The sequence below is a fragment of the Euprymna scolopes genome, chromosome 36, assembly GCF_053919585.1.
Source record: "Euprymna scolopes isolate OS-2025 chromosome 36, ASM5391958v1, whole genome shotgun sequence".
Taxonomy (NCBI): Eukaryota; Metazoa; Mollusca; class Cephalopoda; order Sepiida; family Sepiolidae; genus Euprymna; species Euprymna scolopes.
In genome coordinates, this window is record NC_136517.1 from 46,592,136 (window position 1) to 46,609,959 (window position 17,824).

Genomic DNA, 17,824 nt, shown 5'->3' on the forward strand with positions numbered 1-17,824 from the left:
TTGTAATCATCTTAAAATCATAATTTACTAACATCTTCTTACTAAATATCAGATTTAATATTTAAATATTTCATTGCAGCTTTCTCTAAATCATATTTAAATATTGTATTCAACTGTCTTATGTAACGTAATACAAAAATTAAAATCCCAGACTGATATTTTAAAAACATATACAAATGAACATGGAGGTTTGCTGTAACAGCTACTAGGCGAGCAGCATCACCAGTTTGTGTAGAGGGGCAGAAGGGTGTGATGCACTTCATATATATATATATATATATATATATATATATATATATATGTTTGTAAAGTCAGTCAATTGTAGGTTAAATAGGTATGTCGAAAACAACCAATATTTCATCTTATACTACTTGGGATTAACAAAGAAAAAACTATAAAAAAATTACTGCAGATTATTTTGAACCAATAAACTTGGCTCTTTAACATAATGCGAAACTGTGAAAATAAAGAAAAGATGTACAATGTTGTTAGTTGAAAGTCAAAACAAACATTAAGGAGAATGGAAAGATACAAGATAAGTCAAACTGAGATTAAAAAAGAAAAGGAATGAGAAATGGAAAGGAAGAAGAATATGAATATGGAGATTAAGAAGATGAAGATAAGGATATTAGAGAGCAAGGGTAAGTAAAGGGAGAGTAAAAATTAGGGACAGTATGAGGAGAAAAAATACGGTACAAATAGATAAAGGAAAAAAGGGAATAAGGAGATTAGAAAAGAGAGAGGAAGAGAATCAAGATATTGGAGAGCAAGAACAAGGGTGTGCAAGTGAGGAGAGTGAGAGTAAAGAAATGGAGGAAGAAAAAGACAGATTAAGGAGAGAGAGAGAGAGAGAGAGAGAGAGAGAGAGAGAGAGAGAGAGAGAGAGAGAGAGAGAGAGAGAGAGAATATTGTAAAGCAAGAGTAACCAAGAAAGGAAAGAAAAGCAAGGGAATGTAAGGAAAAGGGAAAATATGGAGAAGGAAGAGTAAGAAAAGAGAGGGAGATTATGGAGAGGAAAAGTAAGGATATTAGAGTGTAAGAAAAGATGACAAGGATTAGGAGAGTGTTAATAATGAAATTTAAGGAAAATGCAGATTAAGGAGAACAAGAACAAAGAGAGGAAGAGTAAGGATATTGGAGAGCAAGATTAATGGAATGAAGAATAAGGATATTGGAGAGTAATGATATTTGAAAGCAAGAGTAAGAAGTAAGAATAAAAGAAAAGAGAAGGATGGAAAAATAAGAATATTGAAAAGCAGATTAGAGAGAAAGATGAGGATGTGCAAGGAGATGGAGAGTTAGGTTAAATGAGATGAGTGAAAGAAAGAGAAAAAAGAGAGGAAAGGAGAAGGGGAGGATTAATTATAGGGGAGTGTACAGAGAAGAAATAGAGAGATTAAGGAGGAGAGAACCAGGATATTGAAGTGCAAAGAGTTAAAGAAAAAGTAGAATTGAAGAAAGGAGATTAATGCGAACAAATAGTGTGTGGGAAAGAGAAGGGGAAGTGGAAGGACAAAAGAAAATAAAGAAAAGGGAGAGTAAGGTTAACAAAGGTGTTGAGTGAGTTGAAGAGGATGTGCTGGTGAACAATACATCTAGAGTTTAGGCGAAATTCCTTGAATTTCATATAATAAATAACACATAAGATATAGGTTTCTGATATACTCTACCTAAAGTACGAAAAATGTTGACAATTCATACAGTTCTCTCTTTGTTGGGACCTGCTTCCCACACTTGTCTGAGAGATGTGGCTTTTCTTAATGCCAGTTAGTAAAAGGGATTTTATGGATGGATTTCAAGTCATTTATTAACCCTTTTTCTCAGCAATAAAAACATTAAAAAAATATTTACTTTTGTGGAAGAGAACAACAATTGTGAAAAAGTACAGAAAGAAGATATGCAAAAAGGAATGCGTCTTATTTTTTGTGTGTGATGAAACATTGCAAAGCCAGGAAAAATGACGAAATAACTTGGTGTATAGTTAAGACAATGATCAAATTTTGAAGCAAGCTAGGATTCACAGTGAGGTAGGGAGGCATTGGACCATATAAAAAAAGTGCCACAGAATATCATCGTTTTTTGTTTTTTTTAAAATTTTTAACGAAAAAGAAATGAATATTAATATCAATAATAATATTGTCAATAATAATATTGATAATAATAATAATAATAATAATAATATTAATAATAATAATAACAACGATGATGGTAAAGAGTGATAATGATAATAATAAATAGCACATTGCCAATGAAGTGCACCTCAATGCTGACCAATATTAAGGAAATTGGCAGCATCAAATAAATAAAGTCACATGCTCTGGCAAATCTTTAGAAAGACAGAAATAAAATAGATGCAGATAAATATGAGAGATAGGCAAATATCAAAAGAGTTTACTTTTTTTTCGTATCAGATAAAAGAAGAAAAAAAACATGCATAGAGAGTCTAACAGGACAAGAAGAGATTACTGGAAGCTTTTAAATTCTTCATAAATAAAAAAAATCTCTCACGTAATCTTTGAGAAGAAAATAGTTATGTACATTATTTATAGTCAGACTGTTTTCTTCAGTTTAGTTGTGATCATCAAACAACATTGCGGACATCCTTTTTCAGGCATTTATCAAAATCAGCAACAGAATCTCAAAGCAGATCATTTACTTAACCTAAGTCAGATTGTTCTTGTACTAGAAATGTAATGATGGTGATAGGAAATGTAGATTTTGAAATAGAATGCAGCACCAGCAAAGATGGGTTTAAATTCTGTCAGTTTTTTTGCAGTTTCAGATCTTCCAAGTCTCATGGTTCTTGTGTTAATCTTACTGTGTCACAGTTAAGGAAGGTTTTCTCATGGTAAAAATAAACAACTTGGTGATATAAACAGTAGTACCAGTTGCAGACAAGGTGATCTAGTAATTCCTCATAGGAATGAGTACACTACTGAAAGAATTGTTAAGCGTCGTTAAAAAATATAGGTCTTTCAAAAATTTTGTTTAAAAGTTAATGGAAGACTTTCATGTACTCTTGTTACGGAAATTATGTATCTTTAGAGTGAAAAACTCCTTGTTATAAGTGGAAATTTACAAATCACTTCTGAAAAAGCAACAAGTGTGTATATATATATATATATATATATATATATATATATATATATATATATATATATATATATATATATATATATATATAACAGTATAGCTACATTTCAAATATTTATTTTTCTTACTAAATTCTTTCAGCATTTTAAAATTTTGGCACATTTTTTACAGAACTGTTTTGTTACACAGAAACAATAAAATTATTATTATGTCAATATTAAATCTTTTCATGCATATACTTTTCAGAAAAAAAGAAAGAAATTTTCTGCTTAGAAAGAATTAGGCATGACAACTTAATGTTGGGGAAAAATGGAATTGCATAGAAGATTCAACATTGAGTGCTTAACTCAGCTGTCATCTAAGAATTATAAATATATATGTATATATATATATATATATATATATATATATATACTTGTTTATTGTTATATAAACATGCTCACATCCTGCTGCTACAAATAGCCACTTGTTTCAATCAAACAACAGATATCATCAGGCAGCGACTTGACTATTCAAAAGTTCAATGAATAATCATTATATAAAGATTATTCATTGAACTTTTGAATAGTCAAGTCGCTGCCTGATGATATCTGTTGTTTGATTGAAACAAGTGGCTATTTGTAGCAGCAGGATGTGAGCATGTTTATATAACAATAAACAAGTATTATCAGCTCTTTTTATTGAGCACTATCTAACAACCTCGTTGAATTCATTAGTCCATTACTTTTGAATATAAAAAAACCCGAGTATATATATATATATATATATATATATATATATATATATATATATATATATATATATATAATTTGTATATTTGGGTAACATTTTTTCTCAGATGCATGTTTGATTAAACAACACTAACAATTCATGCTTATTTCTTTCATGATCCATCCTTTTAAGTTGGTGGACCAATGATCTAATGTTCTGAATGAGTGTTAACCAGAAGTCACCATATCTGCAAAACGTTTTTGGTTTTTTATAAGTCTTCATCAGGCACATGATGAGTTACAAAATTAAAAATGGTGAATTTATTATGCTGATTCAAAAGCATTTAAGTATACCTTCTCTACCTTTATATCAATATATATATTTGGTTCTAGTGGCCTCGCAATCTGAAACTAAAATTAACAGTTTTGAGTTGTTTCTTATGAACTGTGTTGACCAACTACTGGCTCCCAATAACAGATCAATTTCAAAGATATGTATAGAATGCATGTGTATTTTTGCTCTAATTAGCTATATGATTTATTACAATAATCAATTTAGAACGTTTGCTTTCAAATTTTCATTTTTTTTTTTTTAAATATTCTACAAATTTTGTCTATTAAAAGGTAAGAATGTCTGTAGTTTGGGATAAAGCAGTATTGTGAACAATGTGCATTTTTCTCAGCAAGAAAATATCTTCGAGTCATATTCCTATAAAATCTTTGGCACAAAATATCCGATAAATGATCATTATATCATAAAACAGCTTGCTCTCTACTTTATATTTGAAATCACGTTCTGTTTGATGGCTTAGAATTTCAATTTTATGTATTTTTGCATCATTTCTTTGGATTGGATTCACATATAGCCATCTTTGCTGAATTATATTTCAACATGTTGGACATTTTATGGTGTATGTTTTAATTTGAAATAATTCAAATCTAATAGAATCACACACAATTCAAAACATAGGCAATCTATTAAAATACATTGAAAAGATTCATCAGTACACATCATCAGTGATGTTGTACAATAGGTCATTGATAGTTTTGAGTCTTGCACATCATAACACTTCTTTGCTGTGCACTGGTTACAGTGAGATAGGCTCAATGAGAGGCAGGTGCTAAAAGGGTTTCAGCTCTGATGGGATCAAAATCAATTAAGTAAGAATAAAGGAGGATAAGAATGATCTGCTTTCATGATTTAAATCAAAAGACACTGATTTTGATGGTCACCTGAAGAAGAAAACTCAAGGATACAGGCGCTGAAATGTTGCATTGATAAACAAACATAAGAACAACAGTTTGACAGAAAATAATGCAAATAAAATATAACTGCTCCAAAGATGTTTTTCTTTTATTTAATTTAAGATATACTTAAAAAAAGCAAAAACAAAGAAATTTAAGTTCCAAATAAACTATCAGTAAATTTTGAAATATTTTTTGCAGCTATACTGCCTGAATGGATAAAGGCAACTGTACATCTGTTTTAATAATAATAATATATATATATATATATTTTATATATATATATATATATAAAACGAAATATGCCTTACATATTTATTATTATATTAGATATATATATATACACACATGTTATATATATATAAGGAAATATGCCTTACATATTTATTATATTATATAAATATATATACACACGTTATATATATATATATATATATATATATATATATATAAACATGAACTAATCATATTCTATGTGCAATGCATCTGTTACTTAGAGATTGTTTAAAATTTATATAGACTTTAAAAATATTTAGCTGTTTTCATTTTTTCAAATAGATTAGTCAACAATTATGTACCAATAAGCCAAAGAATGTGAAAACCATAAGGTATTATATGAAAATACTATGAGCATTTGGTTTATTGACATAAGGTCATATATATAAAAGCATCTGATCATAGATAAGTGCAAATGCCTCAAAATACATATATGTGTATGCATGCATGCACATCTGTATGATTGTGTACATGCACGCATATATATATATATATATATATATATATATATATATATATATATATATATATATGTAAATGATATTTATATGAAGTATATAAAATATTCATGTATATACGTTAATATATCTACATAAAGATCAGAATATGAGAAACGTCTGATATTCTTTATATAATTTTACATATATGGATATGTATGTGTATGTAAATACATACATATAATTATATGTTTTCATATACATACATACATACATATATATATTTATTGCATCTCACCATTTTATGGTATATGCAATGTTCACATTTTTTGTTAGAGATTGTTATGGTTTGAATAAAGTTAATAATAAGAATTGGCTGCTATGGTATTGTATATTATATATATACTTACAGTAAATATGAATACTTAGTATCAGTCTATGAGAAAATCTCAAACCATATAATACAGAGATTTGTGACTCACTATTTTGTTGCCATTTCTCGATCAGGCCTTTGGTTGACCATCCAGAAGCTTTTAGATGTCCAATCAAGGGTCGGACGGTTACTAATCAAGAAAACCATAAATCACAGATTTCTATATTATATTGTTTTCAATTTTCTCTTAGACTGAGTGTACATAATCATATATACATGAAGCACATATGAATGGCTTAGCATATAATGTATTAAAAGTATATATATATATATATATATATATATATATATATATATATATATATATATATATATATATATGTATGTCTGATGGATTATTTAACAGATAGGTAGAGGTAATTAAAATTTTAAATGAATAAATAATTTTGAATCTTCAAAATCTTACCCTTTTACTTTTTCCTGACAGCTTTATGCTAAGCTTTCGTTTTACTTCACTCCCTGCCTCTGATTGGATACTCATCCGATCACTGAACTCTCCTTTTCCCGCAGAATCCACTGTGACAGCCGGCAACTCAACGCTTTTTATTGAATAGTCCGATGGACTTTGCATTTGCATCTCTTCTCTACACTTCTCTTCGTTCTGTTTTTCCTCTTCTTGCTGTGAAAGTTTAATGTATTAAATTTTTAATTAATAATAAATAATAATAAGAGTAATAGGCGGAATTTCACACCAATCACACATCCTCTAAAATATTTGTTAGTGATTTTTTTTTCTCCAAAATCTTTCTTCAGTTTACTATTGATTAGGGACTAACAGTTCACAATTTATTGGAAAAAAAAAACAAGCAATAACTTTCTTACATTTTAGATAAAGGTTTGGTTTTCAATGTGAATTCAAAATGAGCTTTTACATAAGATGAAGACAAGTGTAGATTTGTAAATTTTTGTCATAGTACATAATCTTTCTACTATTTGGGAGCAGAAGGGCTTATTTTACAATAACTTATGTTTGCAAGTTCTATTGTCTGTAAGTATGGACCCATTTTATAATGCATTAGGTTTGGACATTTAATGGCCCATATGCAAGGGCCAATTCACAATGAATTAGGTGTGAATATTTAATGATCTATATGTATGTTCTCATTTTATAATGAATAATGGACATTTAATAGTTTGTATGTAAGCACCAATTTACAATGAATTAAATTTGGATATTTAATGGGTTGTAAATAAGGACCCACTTTACAACATATCAAGGTTGAAAGTTTCATGGTCTGTAGTAAGGACACATTTTATAATGAATTAGATTTGTAAGTTTTATGGTTTGTAAGTAAGGGCTTATTTTACAACAAATTAAAGTTGAAAGTTTCATTGTCTGTAATTAAAGGCCCATTTGACAGAATTAAGTTTGGGTAATTCATAGGCTTTTATAATGAACTAAGTTTAGAAGTTTTATGTCTAAGTAAGTAAGTAAGTAAGTAGGTAAGTAAGTAAGAGTAAATTTTTAATGGACTAAAGTCAGAAGTTTCATATACTGTATATAAGGGCTTATTTTTACAAAAATCAAGGTTGGAAATTTTATGTCCTGTAAGGGCACATTATTTAATGAATTATGGTTGGAAGTTTCATGGCCTGTAAGCGCATATTTTACAATGAATTATAGGTAGATATTTTATGATTTGTAAGTAAGGGCCTATTTTACAATAAAAAGTAAGATATTTGATGGCCTGTAAATATCAGGCCTGCTTTACAATAAATTAAGGTTTAGATATTTCATGACCTGTAGGTAAGGACCCATTTTAGAATGGATTAACATTTAAAATGAGTAGGAATGTTATTTCATAATTGTGAACTTTAGTACCTAAACGATTGTAATCCGAAAAATATTTTGAAAAAGAAGAAAAGAATCTCTAACAAACACTTAAGAAGATGGATGATTGATCCAAAGTTCCCCCGAATAATAATGATAATAATAATGATGATGATAATCATGATAATAATGATAATAATATGCATCTCTGGAGATTTGTTGTCACTTGATTTCTGGTAAGTACATCCAGCTGTTCCTGCTTGTATGAAAAAATTAAAAGAAAAAGTCACCAGCAAAATCAACCTCGCATACACATATATATTCATTCATTCATGGTGATCGCAACTTGCGTTTGAGTATTGCCTTGATTGCTTGATATCCCTCTCAAAAGAAGGGAAAAGCAAATGTGGATTTTGATCAAGCAATAACTGTACTCTCACTCATACATACATCAACACACGCATGTATTCAAAGGGAAAAGGTTTTGGAGAGTTAAGGTATGTTACACAACAACATGCTGTCATTCAGCTTTTGATAAGTACTGCCAGGTGCCTCTGCTGGTATGAAAGCAACAAAATCATCTCTCTCCTAGTTGTCATGTTTGAAGATGACAGTCCGTCCTGTTACTAACGAGTTTACATATGGTAATACAGTCCAATCCATGATCAACACTACCAGCCACAAGCAGAACAGTTGAGAATATCAATAGATGTAGATTTCAGTGTTATGATCTTCAAACATATCTGGTGTCGTTGATAATTTTGGCTCTACCAGAGCTTAACAATTAATATCCTGTTGAAAGTTTTCTATGTTCAAAGTATTATTCCTTCAAGGAATTATCAAAAAATGGTTAAAAACGGTTTTATTTTAATTTAAATGTTTATAACGCCTTTGTTTTCAGATAGAGTGTTATGAATTTTTTTTAAGAGCATGTCTGGGAAGACACTGCTCTTTAATATGATGTTGTCTATGCACTACAATAATATTGTCAATAAACAAATTATTTGATTTATTGTTAAAAGAAGACAGTTTGGGAAAAAATTTGTTTTTGAAATAATACACATGGAAAAAAATTGTCTATTATGAAATCAACGAGATACTGAAATAAGTATTAGTACCTAGATGTAAGCCTCACAAGGTTTAATAAGAGGTATTTACCTTTCATTGAAAATCTTTATAAATATTGTTTTTAAATAAAGGGTTATCTTTACATGCATTGGAAATACAAGCATCACTTCCGGTCAATGCCATTCCAGGTGGCACAAGACATTAAAAGTTAACCAACTCTTGTTGACAGAACTCTCACCAGATGAACCATTGTACAGTACTCTCTTTCAGTGAGCAAGCATGAATTAAGATGGCATTTTTTCACATGGCTCTTCAGCTGGTCTTTATAGTAGTTTTTCTGAGTCCCTGCTCACCAAAAACGAAGATGTAATTGGACTTATAGCACTTGGTACAAGCTGTTTCAGCATCTTCACATGACCAAGACAGCAAATTTGGTGCTGAAGGATGGTAGCCTTCATACTGATGCTGTCCTGCAGAATATTTTTGTATGTGGTCAAGTTACACTCAGAATGCTTTATAGACAAATTTACCAATGTTGTTAATGTGGAGATTGTACAGGTTGCAAGTCTCAAAACTGTATGAGAGAGTTATGATGATAACTGCCAAGTAGAGATATTTTGGTATGGAAGTTAAGGTTTTTGTTTTAAAAGTCTCTTCACCTGAGTTTGCAAAAAAAGGGGATAATGTATATGCATATGCATGTCGGTTGGAGTATTAGGTGTGAGGGAAGGTGTTGTAACTTTCATTCTGGTAAATACTGCCCAGCCGCTTCTGCTGGTTTGAAAGCAATAAAATAATCATTATAATAATTATATAAGTAAAATAAACACAAATAGAATTTTTTAGTTTGCATAAATTGGAAGAAATAGATTAAAACTGAGATAATTCTATGACAATGAAAATTTGATTAGTTTATGCAAAGTGATAATATATATATATACATATATATATATATATGTATAGGCACACACACACACACATATATATATATGTATATATATATATATATATATATATATATGAGACAATTTATCTTTTTCTTTTCAAAGAAAACACGAATTGGATTTAAGCAATATGAATAAAGATAAAAATCAGTTCAGTTATTGTGATGACAAGATGTTCAGATCAGATGTGGGTTATCTTTTCTTGCTGTATTGTTTTCGTTGTTTAAAAGAAACCTCAGAGATGAAATGAAAAAATCATATCTCATTTTCCTTTTTTGGTCAAAGTAGAACAAAAGTATTGAATATGTATACACACACACATACACATATATAGATACGTTTTTGTATTCAAAAAGAACTTGAATTCAATATTTTTCTAGAAGTTTTTAGATTTTAAAAAAATTCTTGACTGACAATTTATCAATCATATTCTTTGTATATATATTTTGTGATATATATATATATATATATATATATATATATATATATATATATATATATAGATAGATAATAACAAAAATAAGTAATTGTTGATTGTATGTTATCAACTTACAATGTTTTCATTCTCTATTCAGCTAAAACTTTTCAGACTTTTAATGACTATGCCATTGGAGTACCTTTTCTACCAATGCTTTTATTTGTGTTTTTTTTTTTCTGTTGATACTTGTATTTGTGTATATATATGTGTAATGGTGGTGGTGAAATGGATATTTGAATGGACTGACGACTCAGCATGTCAAGTTCGAATAGCACCATTTTATTGGATATATGGCATTCTTCATGTGGTCTTTCTCATGAGTGCCTGATTATACTGGTGAAGCATAAATAAATAAAAATATTACAGCTTGTTGATTCATGTGTATTGTTTCTTCTAGGTTACATGTGTGTGTGTGTACGTGTGTGTGTGTGTACGTGTGTGTGTACATGTGTGAGTGCGCGCGAAGGCATTTTTAAAGGATACATATTGCACAAGATATATAGGTGTAAGCAGGAATAATGGTAATAAGCAAAGAACAAACTTTATAGAACAAGATGAATTAACAGATTTATGCTGAATCTTATTTCAATATTTCATTTTATTCAAGAAATATTTTCAAGAAAACATTTTACTGAACAGAATCAAGCATTTATTTCTAGTTTCTTCCTCCATCTCCTATTTTCCTCTAGTTACAAACATTTAAAAAAATTGGCAAGTTGTGGTGATATTCAATTTTATTGGCCAAAAAAACAAACTGCTTGATTCTGTTCAATAAAATACTTTTCTTGACAAAGTTTCACAAATGAAGCGCAATATTGGAATAAAACTCAGCAGTGTTAATTTATTTCATTCTATATAGTGTGTTCTTAGCTTATTACTCTGCTATACCTACACATACAGACACACATATAATATTAAAAAGGATTATGTGTTTTTTCTGAACTACTTAAAAGATCGCTCTCTCTCTCTCTCTCTCTCTCTCTCTCTCTCTCTCATATATATATATATATATATATATATATATATATATATATATATATATATATATATTGCGAGATTCGGAACACTAAATAGATTTTTAAAAAGTTTAAAAAAACAAAAAAAAAAAAAACAAGAAAAATAAAACCAAGGAATAAGTAAAATCTGTTTTTAGTAATTCGTTTAACCTGAAAAATCCAGGTCACCATTGATATTTTACAGACAGTAGACATAGATTAATGTATAGAACATAAATATCCCTTTACTGTCTGAAAAGGAATCAATTCATCCTGAATAGTTAGGAACACATAATGCCAGACATTAGTATATGTGAGGATGAGGAGAAGAAAGTGATAGAAATTTAACTAAATTTCTTTTTTTTTTTTTTTTGATGGAACAACATTGTTGAATTAAATAGTTTTTACTAGTGGTGGAACGTGTGTATTAAGCCATTTATTTTAATAAAATTATGAAACAACTTCATGTCTGTCTGCGTATGTTTGCTTGCATTAACATAATTGATAATTATATTATTATTTTTATTTGCTACGACCAGAATACATTTTTGAATAATAAAATAAAAACACGAAACAAACGCAAATGTAAATAAAGCGAAATTTACAAAAAATCCACCAGAATGCATTCAGATTTCTATCGTCTAAATTTATTTTCATAAAAATCCACCAAAATTTTACAAAGGAGGGAATTGAAACAATTTCACTGTATAGGGTAAATTTTTTTATAACAATACAATGACGAGGTTCTATGATGGACACAAAGTTCCTCATATATTCCCAGGCAACACTGCATATTTCTGCTAGTTTTTAATGAGGTAACTTTAGACTTATTTTAGTGACATGATATATTACTTAATTTTATCAGACTACAGGTGAGTAATGGTGGCAATGTTCCTTTGATCATGGGTATGAGGTAATATAATCTTTTGATACTTGATTATAAGAAATCATATAAAAAAACGATGAAGTAGAGAATTAAATCTTAAGTGGCCAGCTGGATTCTATTCATGTGATGTCCTCTGCCTAGAAATACATTTTTCTTGTATTGTGTTGCATTGAATTTTTGTCCTGATGAGATTTTAGCTGCTTTGGACTTTAGTTGAAAACATATCCGCACTTTTATAACCAGACGTGTTTGTATAAATTGATTTCCCCATATAAGAGTATATATTGCCCCCCCCCCCCACTCAATCCTGAACTTTCCCAAAACATTCTAAATCTTTAATGTGTGTCCATCTTTCAGCCAATTTCATCTCACCTAATCAGTTTTGTTAAGTATTACTAACCCGACATAAATAAAAGGGGGGGGGAAGAAAATAGAAATATCTGTCATTTTTATCTTAATTGTTTCATTTAGTAAACTAGTAAAACTTGGGAAATATTTAGCAACAAATGTCCGTTCATCCTTATTGAGAACAGCTAGTATCTCAGTTATTCTATTATTTGGTCTCACATCCTCAATTTCAAATAAGCTTATCGCAAAGTAACTAATATATATATATATATATATATATATATATATATAGTGCATTAATCTGTCTGTACGTGCATTTGGCTAAAACTCTCAAACTAAAATATTTAAACAAAGAATATATATATATATATATATATATATATATATATATATATATATATATATAATTCAGCATATTCATAGCAAGTTTTGTCCAAAATATTATATCTATACTGTATATGAGCGAAGATCTAAATTAAAATAAATAAATAATAACATTTGACATTAACAAAATAATGTGACAACACCATTTTAGTATGTCCAAAATTACGATTGACAAAAAAGAAAATATTTTATGTCTTAATTTTGAATTTGTATATTGCAGATGTAATCTTTATTATAATACATGTGAAATATATTTATTTACATTAATAAATAGTAAATAAATTAATTTGCAAATAATTTATATTAAATTTGCTTATTTGTGGAGTGATAAGAATTATTTCTATTTTTCTGCTGAACCTTTTAATGTTAATTAAATTTATTGTTTTTTAAAATCTATTTAGTCATTATTTGTATTATTTCTAAATAATGTAATGGATAGTTTTAAAAATATAAAATCTTTATCACTAAAACTAGCAAAAAAATCTTTTTTTTTTTAAATATACACATTTCATTAAAAAAAGTCTTTCGTAAAGTTTTCAATTAAAATCTAATATTCATATTTTGTGAAATGTTGAATTATGTATTTATTGGATAAATTTTAGCATATATTTTTGGAATAAAAATATTTACATATAAAAAGTATCAAAACAAAAATATATGGGCATATGTTGAGGACTTTTCTCAAAGTCTCTTCAGGACAGAAAACAAAAGGAATCCAAAACAAATTGGGAATGAATAAAAGGAATTCTGATCTGCATTTTAGAAGCATCTGCACATCTCTATAAAAAACTGTTTGTCATACTATTCAATCTACTGTAATTTTATTATTTTTATTAATCACATAATGTAACAATATTGAATGCAGCAACAAGTCTTGGGAACATATACCAGAAAGAACAGTGGGAAATAATTCATACACCATCCACTATGACTATGCAATTCCTACAGGAATGTACCTAGAAAACAGAGTTATTAAACCTGACATAGTGACATGACACAAGAAGGAGAAAAGAAGCAACTGTAGAAGTTAGTGTCCCCAATGATGCTAAGTGAAACACAGCTGAGGGGGAAAAGATAACGAAATACCAAGGTCTTATGTATAACATGAAAAGAAATTGGAATCTTAGGAAGATTTCTATCATTCCAGTAATTAAAGGAGCAACTGGACTCATGAAAAAAATATTTAAAAACTACCTGGAAAATATACCTGGCGAATCAAATGCAGGAGAGATACAAACAATTGCATTTAAAGCGACAGTTAGAATTTTAAAAAAGATCTCTTGGTTGAAATGTGTGAGATAGTGGATGAATGTCTGGCATCCGGTAAGATGCCCCATCCCTACTAAGAACAAAATAAGGAAATTAAAAATAAAATGGTGAAGAGGCAATGAGACAAAAGTAAATGCAGTATAGTTGAAGTTTAATCATAGATATTTAACTGTGTCTGATATATTTAACACCCGAAGATTGGTTGTAGCTGAGATCATATTAAAATATAAGATGCTGCAAAATGGACACTCATTTAAAAAAAAAATTCTCTCTTGTTGTAAAAGGAATATCAGAAAGATAATAAACAGTCCCGCATTGAAAAAGAAGTTGCAGATATGCCTTAAAATAGAGTACTTTTCTATCCTCAGTCAGTAAAGTAGAAATCCTTCTAGACTGAGGCAATTTAATTTTTTGTCCCAGTTCAAAGTGTCCATTTTTGGTGAACTAAATTTTCCCCCACATAAAAAAACAAAACAGAAAAACATCTTGTGTCTAACTCTGACCTTGTACGGAAACAAGTAAATAGAAACTTATTTGAAAATACTGCTGGACATTTTTTTTATAAAACAGATACAGTTAGAATGAGAGCAATCATTTCTTAAAGCTAGAGATGGAATCGAACAGCTTAAAAAAAAAAAAGGAGCAGGGGCAGCTGCAAAATTAATGGAGTAAGCAAAGCGCTAAGAATAAATGAATTTTGTATATCAGAGTAAAATGGTGAAGCTGTTAGCATTGAATTCTTTTTGGAATGTGTCAACTTCATTAACAGCTTTCAAATGACATAATTTTGAAAACATTCTTTCACAAGATACATCCACCCAATTCCATCCAATTTGCACAATGAAAATGCAATTTAAAACTTAAAATGCGTGACATATAAATAGACAGCACCTCTTATATAAAGGTGTAGACTCATCTGAAAATGCTACTTACAACTTAAGCATGAGACAGACGAAAATGCTATTTCCAACTTAAGCATGAGACAGGCGAAAACGCAATTTCCAACTTAAGTGTAATAGACAAGCAGAATCTTTTTTAAATATACTTGGACACAAGAATAAGAATACATGTGATTTAATGATGAAATTGTTGCTTCAAACTTAAGCATGACAGATCAACAGACAGATAGATCAACAGATGTACTTTTTTTATAGAGATTGTTTATATCCATGACTTGTTTAAGATTGTCATCAGGATCCTTTAGTACACCTGTAAGAAATGGGTGATTTGTCTCTACTTACCTACCCAAGAGAGTAGAGTAAGACACAAGGCTAGTTTTTAATGTGGAGAAAATCAAAAAGAGGCACTCTGGATTGAGACAAAAGTAAAAACTGCCTCAGTCTAAAAGGATTCCTCTATTTCTGACTGAGAACAGAAAAAGTGAAGTGCAGTATCAGAACAAATACCACACCTTGCCACTCACTAAAAGGTGAAAAGTTCGGTAAAACTTGTCAATGCCCCAAGATTAGAGTAAATGATAGTTATTTCCCTTACTTTAATGGGTTATCTCCCTTTGAAAATTGAATGTTAATGTAAGTTAGCTGGATGGAGACTATTAAGATGGAATCATTCCTAAAAAAAAAAAAAGCCACTAATAATTCAGAGTTTTATGGTTTAATTTTTTTGCACACAATGAAGAATGTAAGAATAAATGACTATATATGAGAGATCATTAAATAAAAAAGGAATCTGATCAAAATAAAAGGAACATCCCCATTTGTAAGAAGCGTCCATTTAATATGCACGTTTAGCAATGAATATGTTATTTTAAACTAAAGTGTGACAAACCAACAAACATACTGAGGGATGGAGTATTTGATCCCTACCAGAAAAACATTTTATTCTAATTTTAAAGAGATTTAAATAATGAGTAAGTGATAACTAAATATATAATGCCAAAATTTGAGAAAGACCCTTTAATGGAAATGTAGTTAAAAAAAAAAAAATCTAAGCTCAAAACTTGCAAACCATTATTTTCACTTTTGGCATCCGAAGGGTCAAATAGTGTTTCAGGATGTATATTCCAACTAACAAATGAATATAATTATTTAAATGATTGCTATAATTTGTTGACCATTGTGATAATATGCTCTAATGAGCATTTAAAAATGTTCTTAAATGAATTAATTGGTCTTAAATTCAATGTAATTTATTACAGACTATAAAAATTGCTATTTTAGAAAATATGATAAACATTTTATTCATTCCATATAATAGAGAGTGCTCATAAAATCTTGACACATGGGTAAAAATACAAGTTTTTATTCAAGTAACGTCTTCAATACAATTTTCATCATTTACAATGCAAATATTAATAAGTTTTGCAAAAGTTTTGTAAAGTTTATGCAACAAATCTATGTTGCCTTTAATTTCAGCACATTCACTCTTTATTTGACAAATATTGTATTGAAACTGTGATTTTTGTTGAGTACACTTTCTCTTTTAATACATGCCAGAAAAAGAAATCAAGTGGACTAGGGGACAATTCCACATGACCACATCTTTCAATCCAATTAGGCAAACTGCCATTCAACCAATCTCTTAACTTTGTAATCAGTTAAAAATATTGAATTTTGTATTTCATTTCATTAAATGAAAAATGTCCAATAATCTCATGTGTCCAGACTTTACGAACACCCAGTAGAAGTGAAGTGTCAATGATTCCTAACTAAAAACAAGTAATAATTGTTCTATTTTTACATAATAATAATAATAATAATAATAATAATAATAATGAAATGAAAACAAACTATTCGATATTATTGGGATACAATATAAATTACTGATGAGACAATATGTTTAAAAATAAAAATTTTTAGGCCTAATATGATAGCCAACATTTAGAGTATTTTTTAAACATTTTTTCTGATAACATGTTCGACATATACTAAACGATGCAAAAGTTTATTTCTGAGTTTTCTGAAACAAATATTCTAATACTAAAAGAAAAACGTTTAATCATCATGTATAGAATTATTACTAACCTAAAAACTATCTAGGTGAGAAATTGGTTCTTGTAAGAGAAACTATTGAATTTGAGCCAATCTAAAGACAAAATCCTCAAGCTAAATACAAATAAAATGTTAAAGCAGACTAAAAGCTATCTTAAGCAAAATAATAAAAAAATCAAATATAAATATTTTTTGTACTAAGACAATTAAAAAAATAAACAACAACAAAAAAATTAAGAAAAAAAAATAGTGATAAAAAGCATTTACTGCGTATCTACTTTTTTAAAAACAAATTACCCGATGCATCTCTAATACTAGCAAACTGCTAACTCTATTTTATCTAAGCTACATAATCTTTCTTCTTTTTTTTTTTAAACAGATTTATGGAAACTTTTAAACAGCATGCAGTCAGATTCTTTCATTTTTTTTTTCAAACAATCTGTTCAATGTCTTTTCTGTCTCTCCAGAGGAAGTTAAAAAAAAAACTCAAAAAAATAAAATAAAAAAAAAAACACAAAAAAAAAAGAAAAACCGAA

At 28.8% G+C, this 17,824-nt stretch overlaps 1 protein-coding gene across 3 annotated transcripts in view; it reads right to left on the reverse strand.

The window, feature by feature from the left end:
* The window catches only part of LOC145260449 (sodium channel protein para-like), a 645,789-nt gene that overhangs the window by 138,057 nt on the left and 489,908 nt on the right, over positions 1-17,824 (reverse strand). For all 3 annotated transcript variants that reach the window (XM_080118504.1, XM_080118501.1, XM_080118503.1), the window contains one exon: positions 6,601-6,813. In XM_080118504.1, the coding sequence (XP_079974630.1) occupies positions 6,601-6,813 (213 nt within the window). The remainder of the gene's footprint in view (positions 1-6,600; positions 6,814-17,824) is intronic.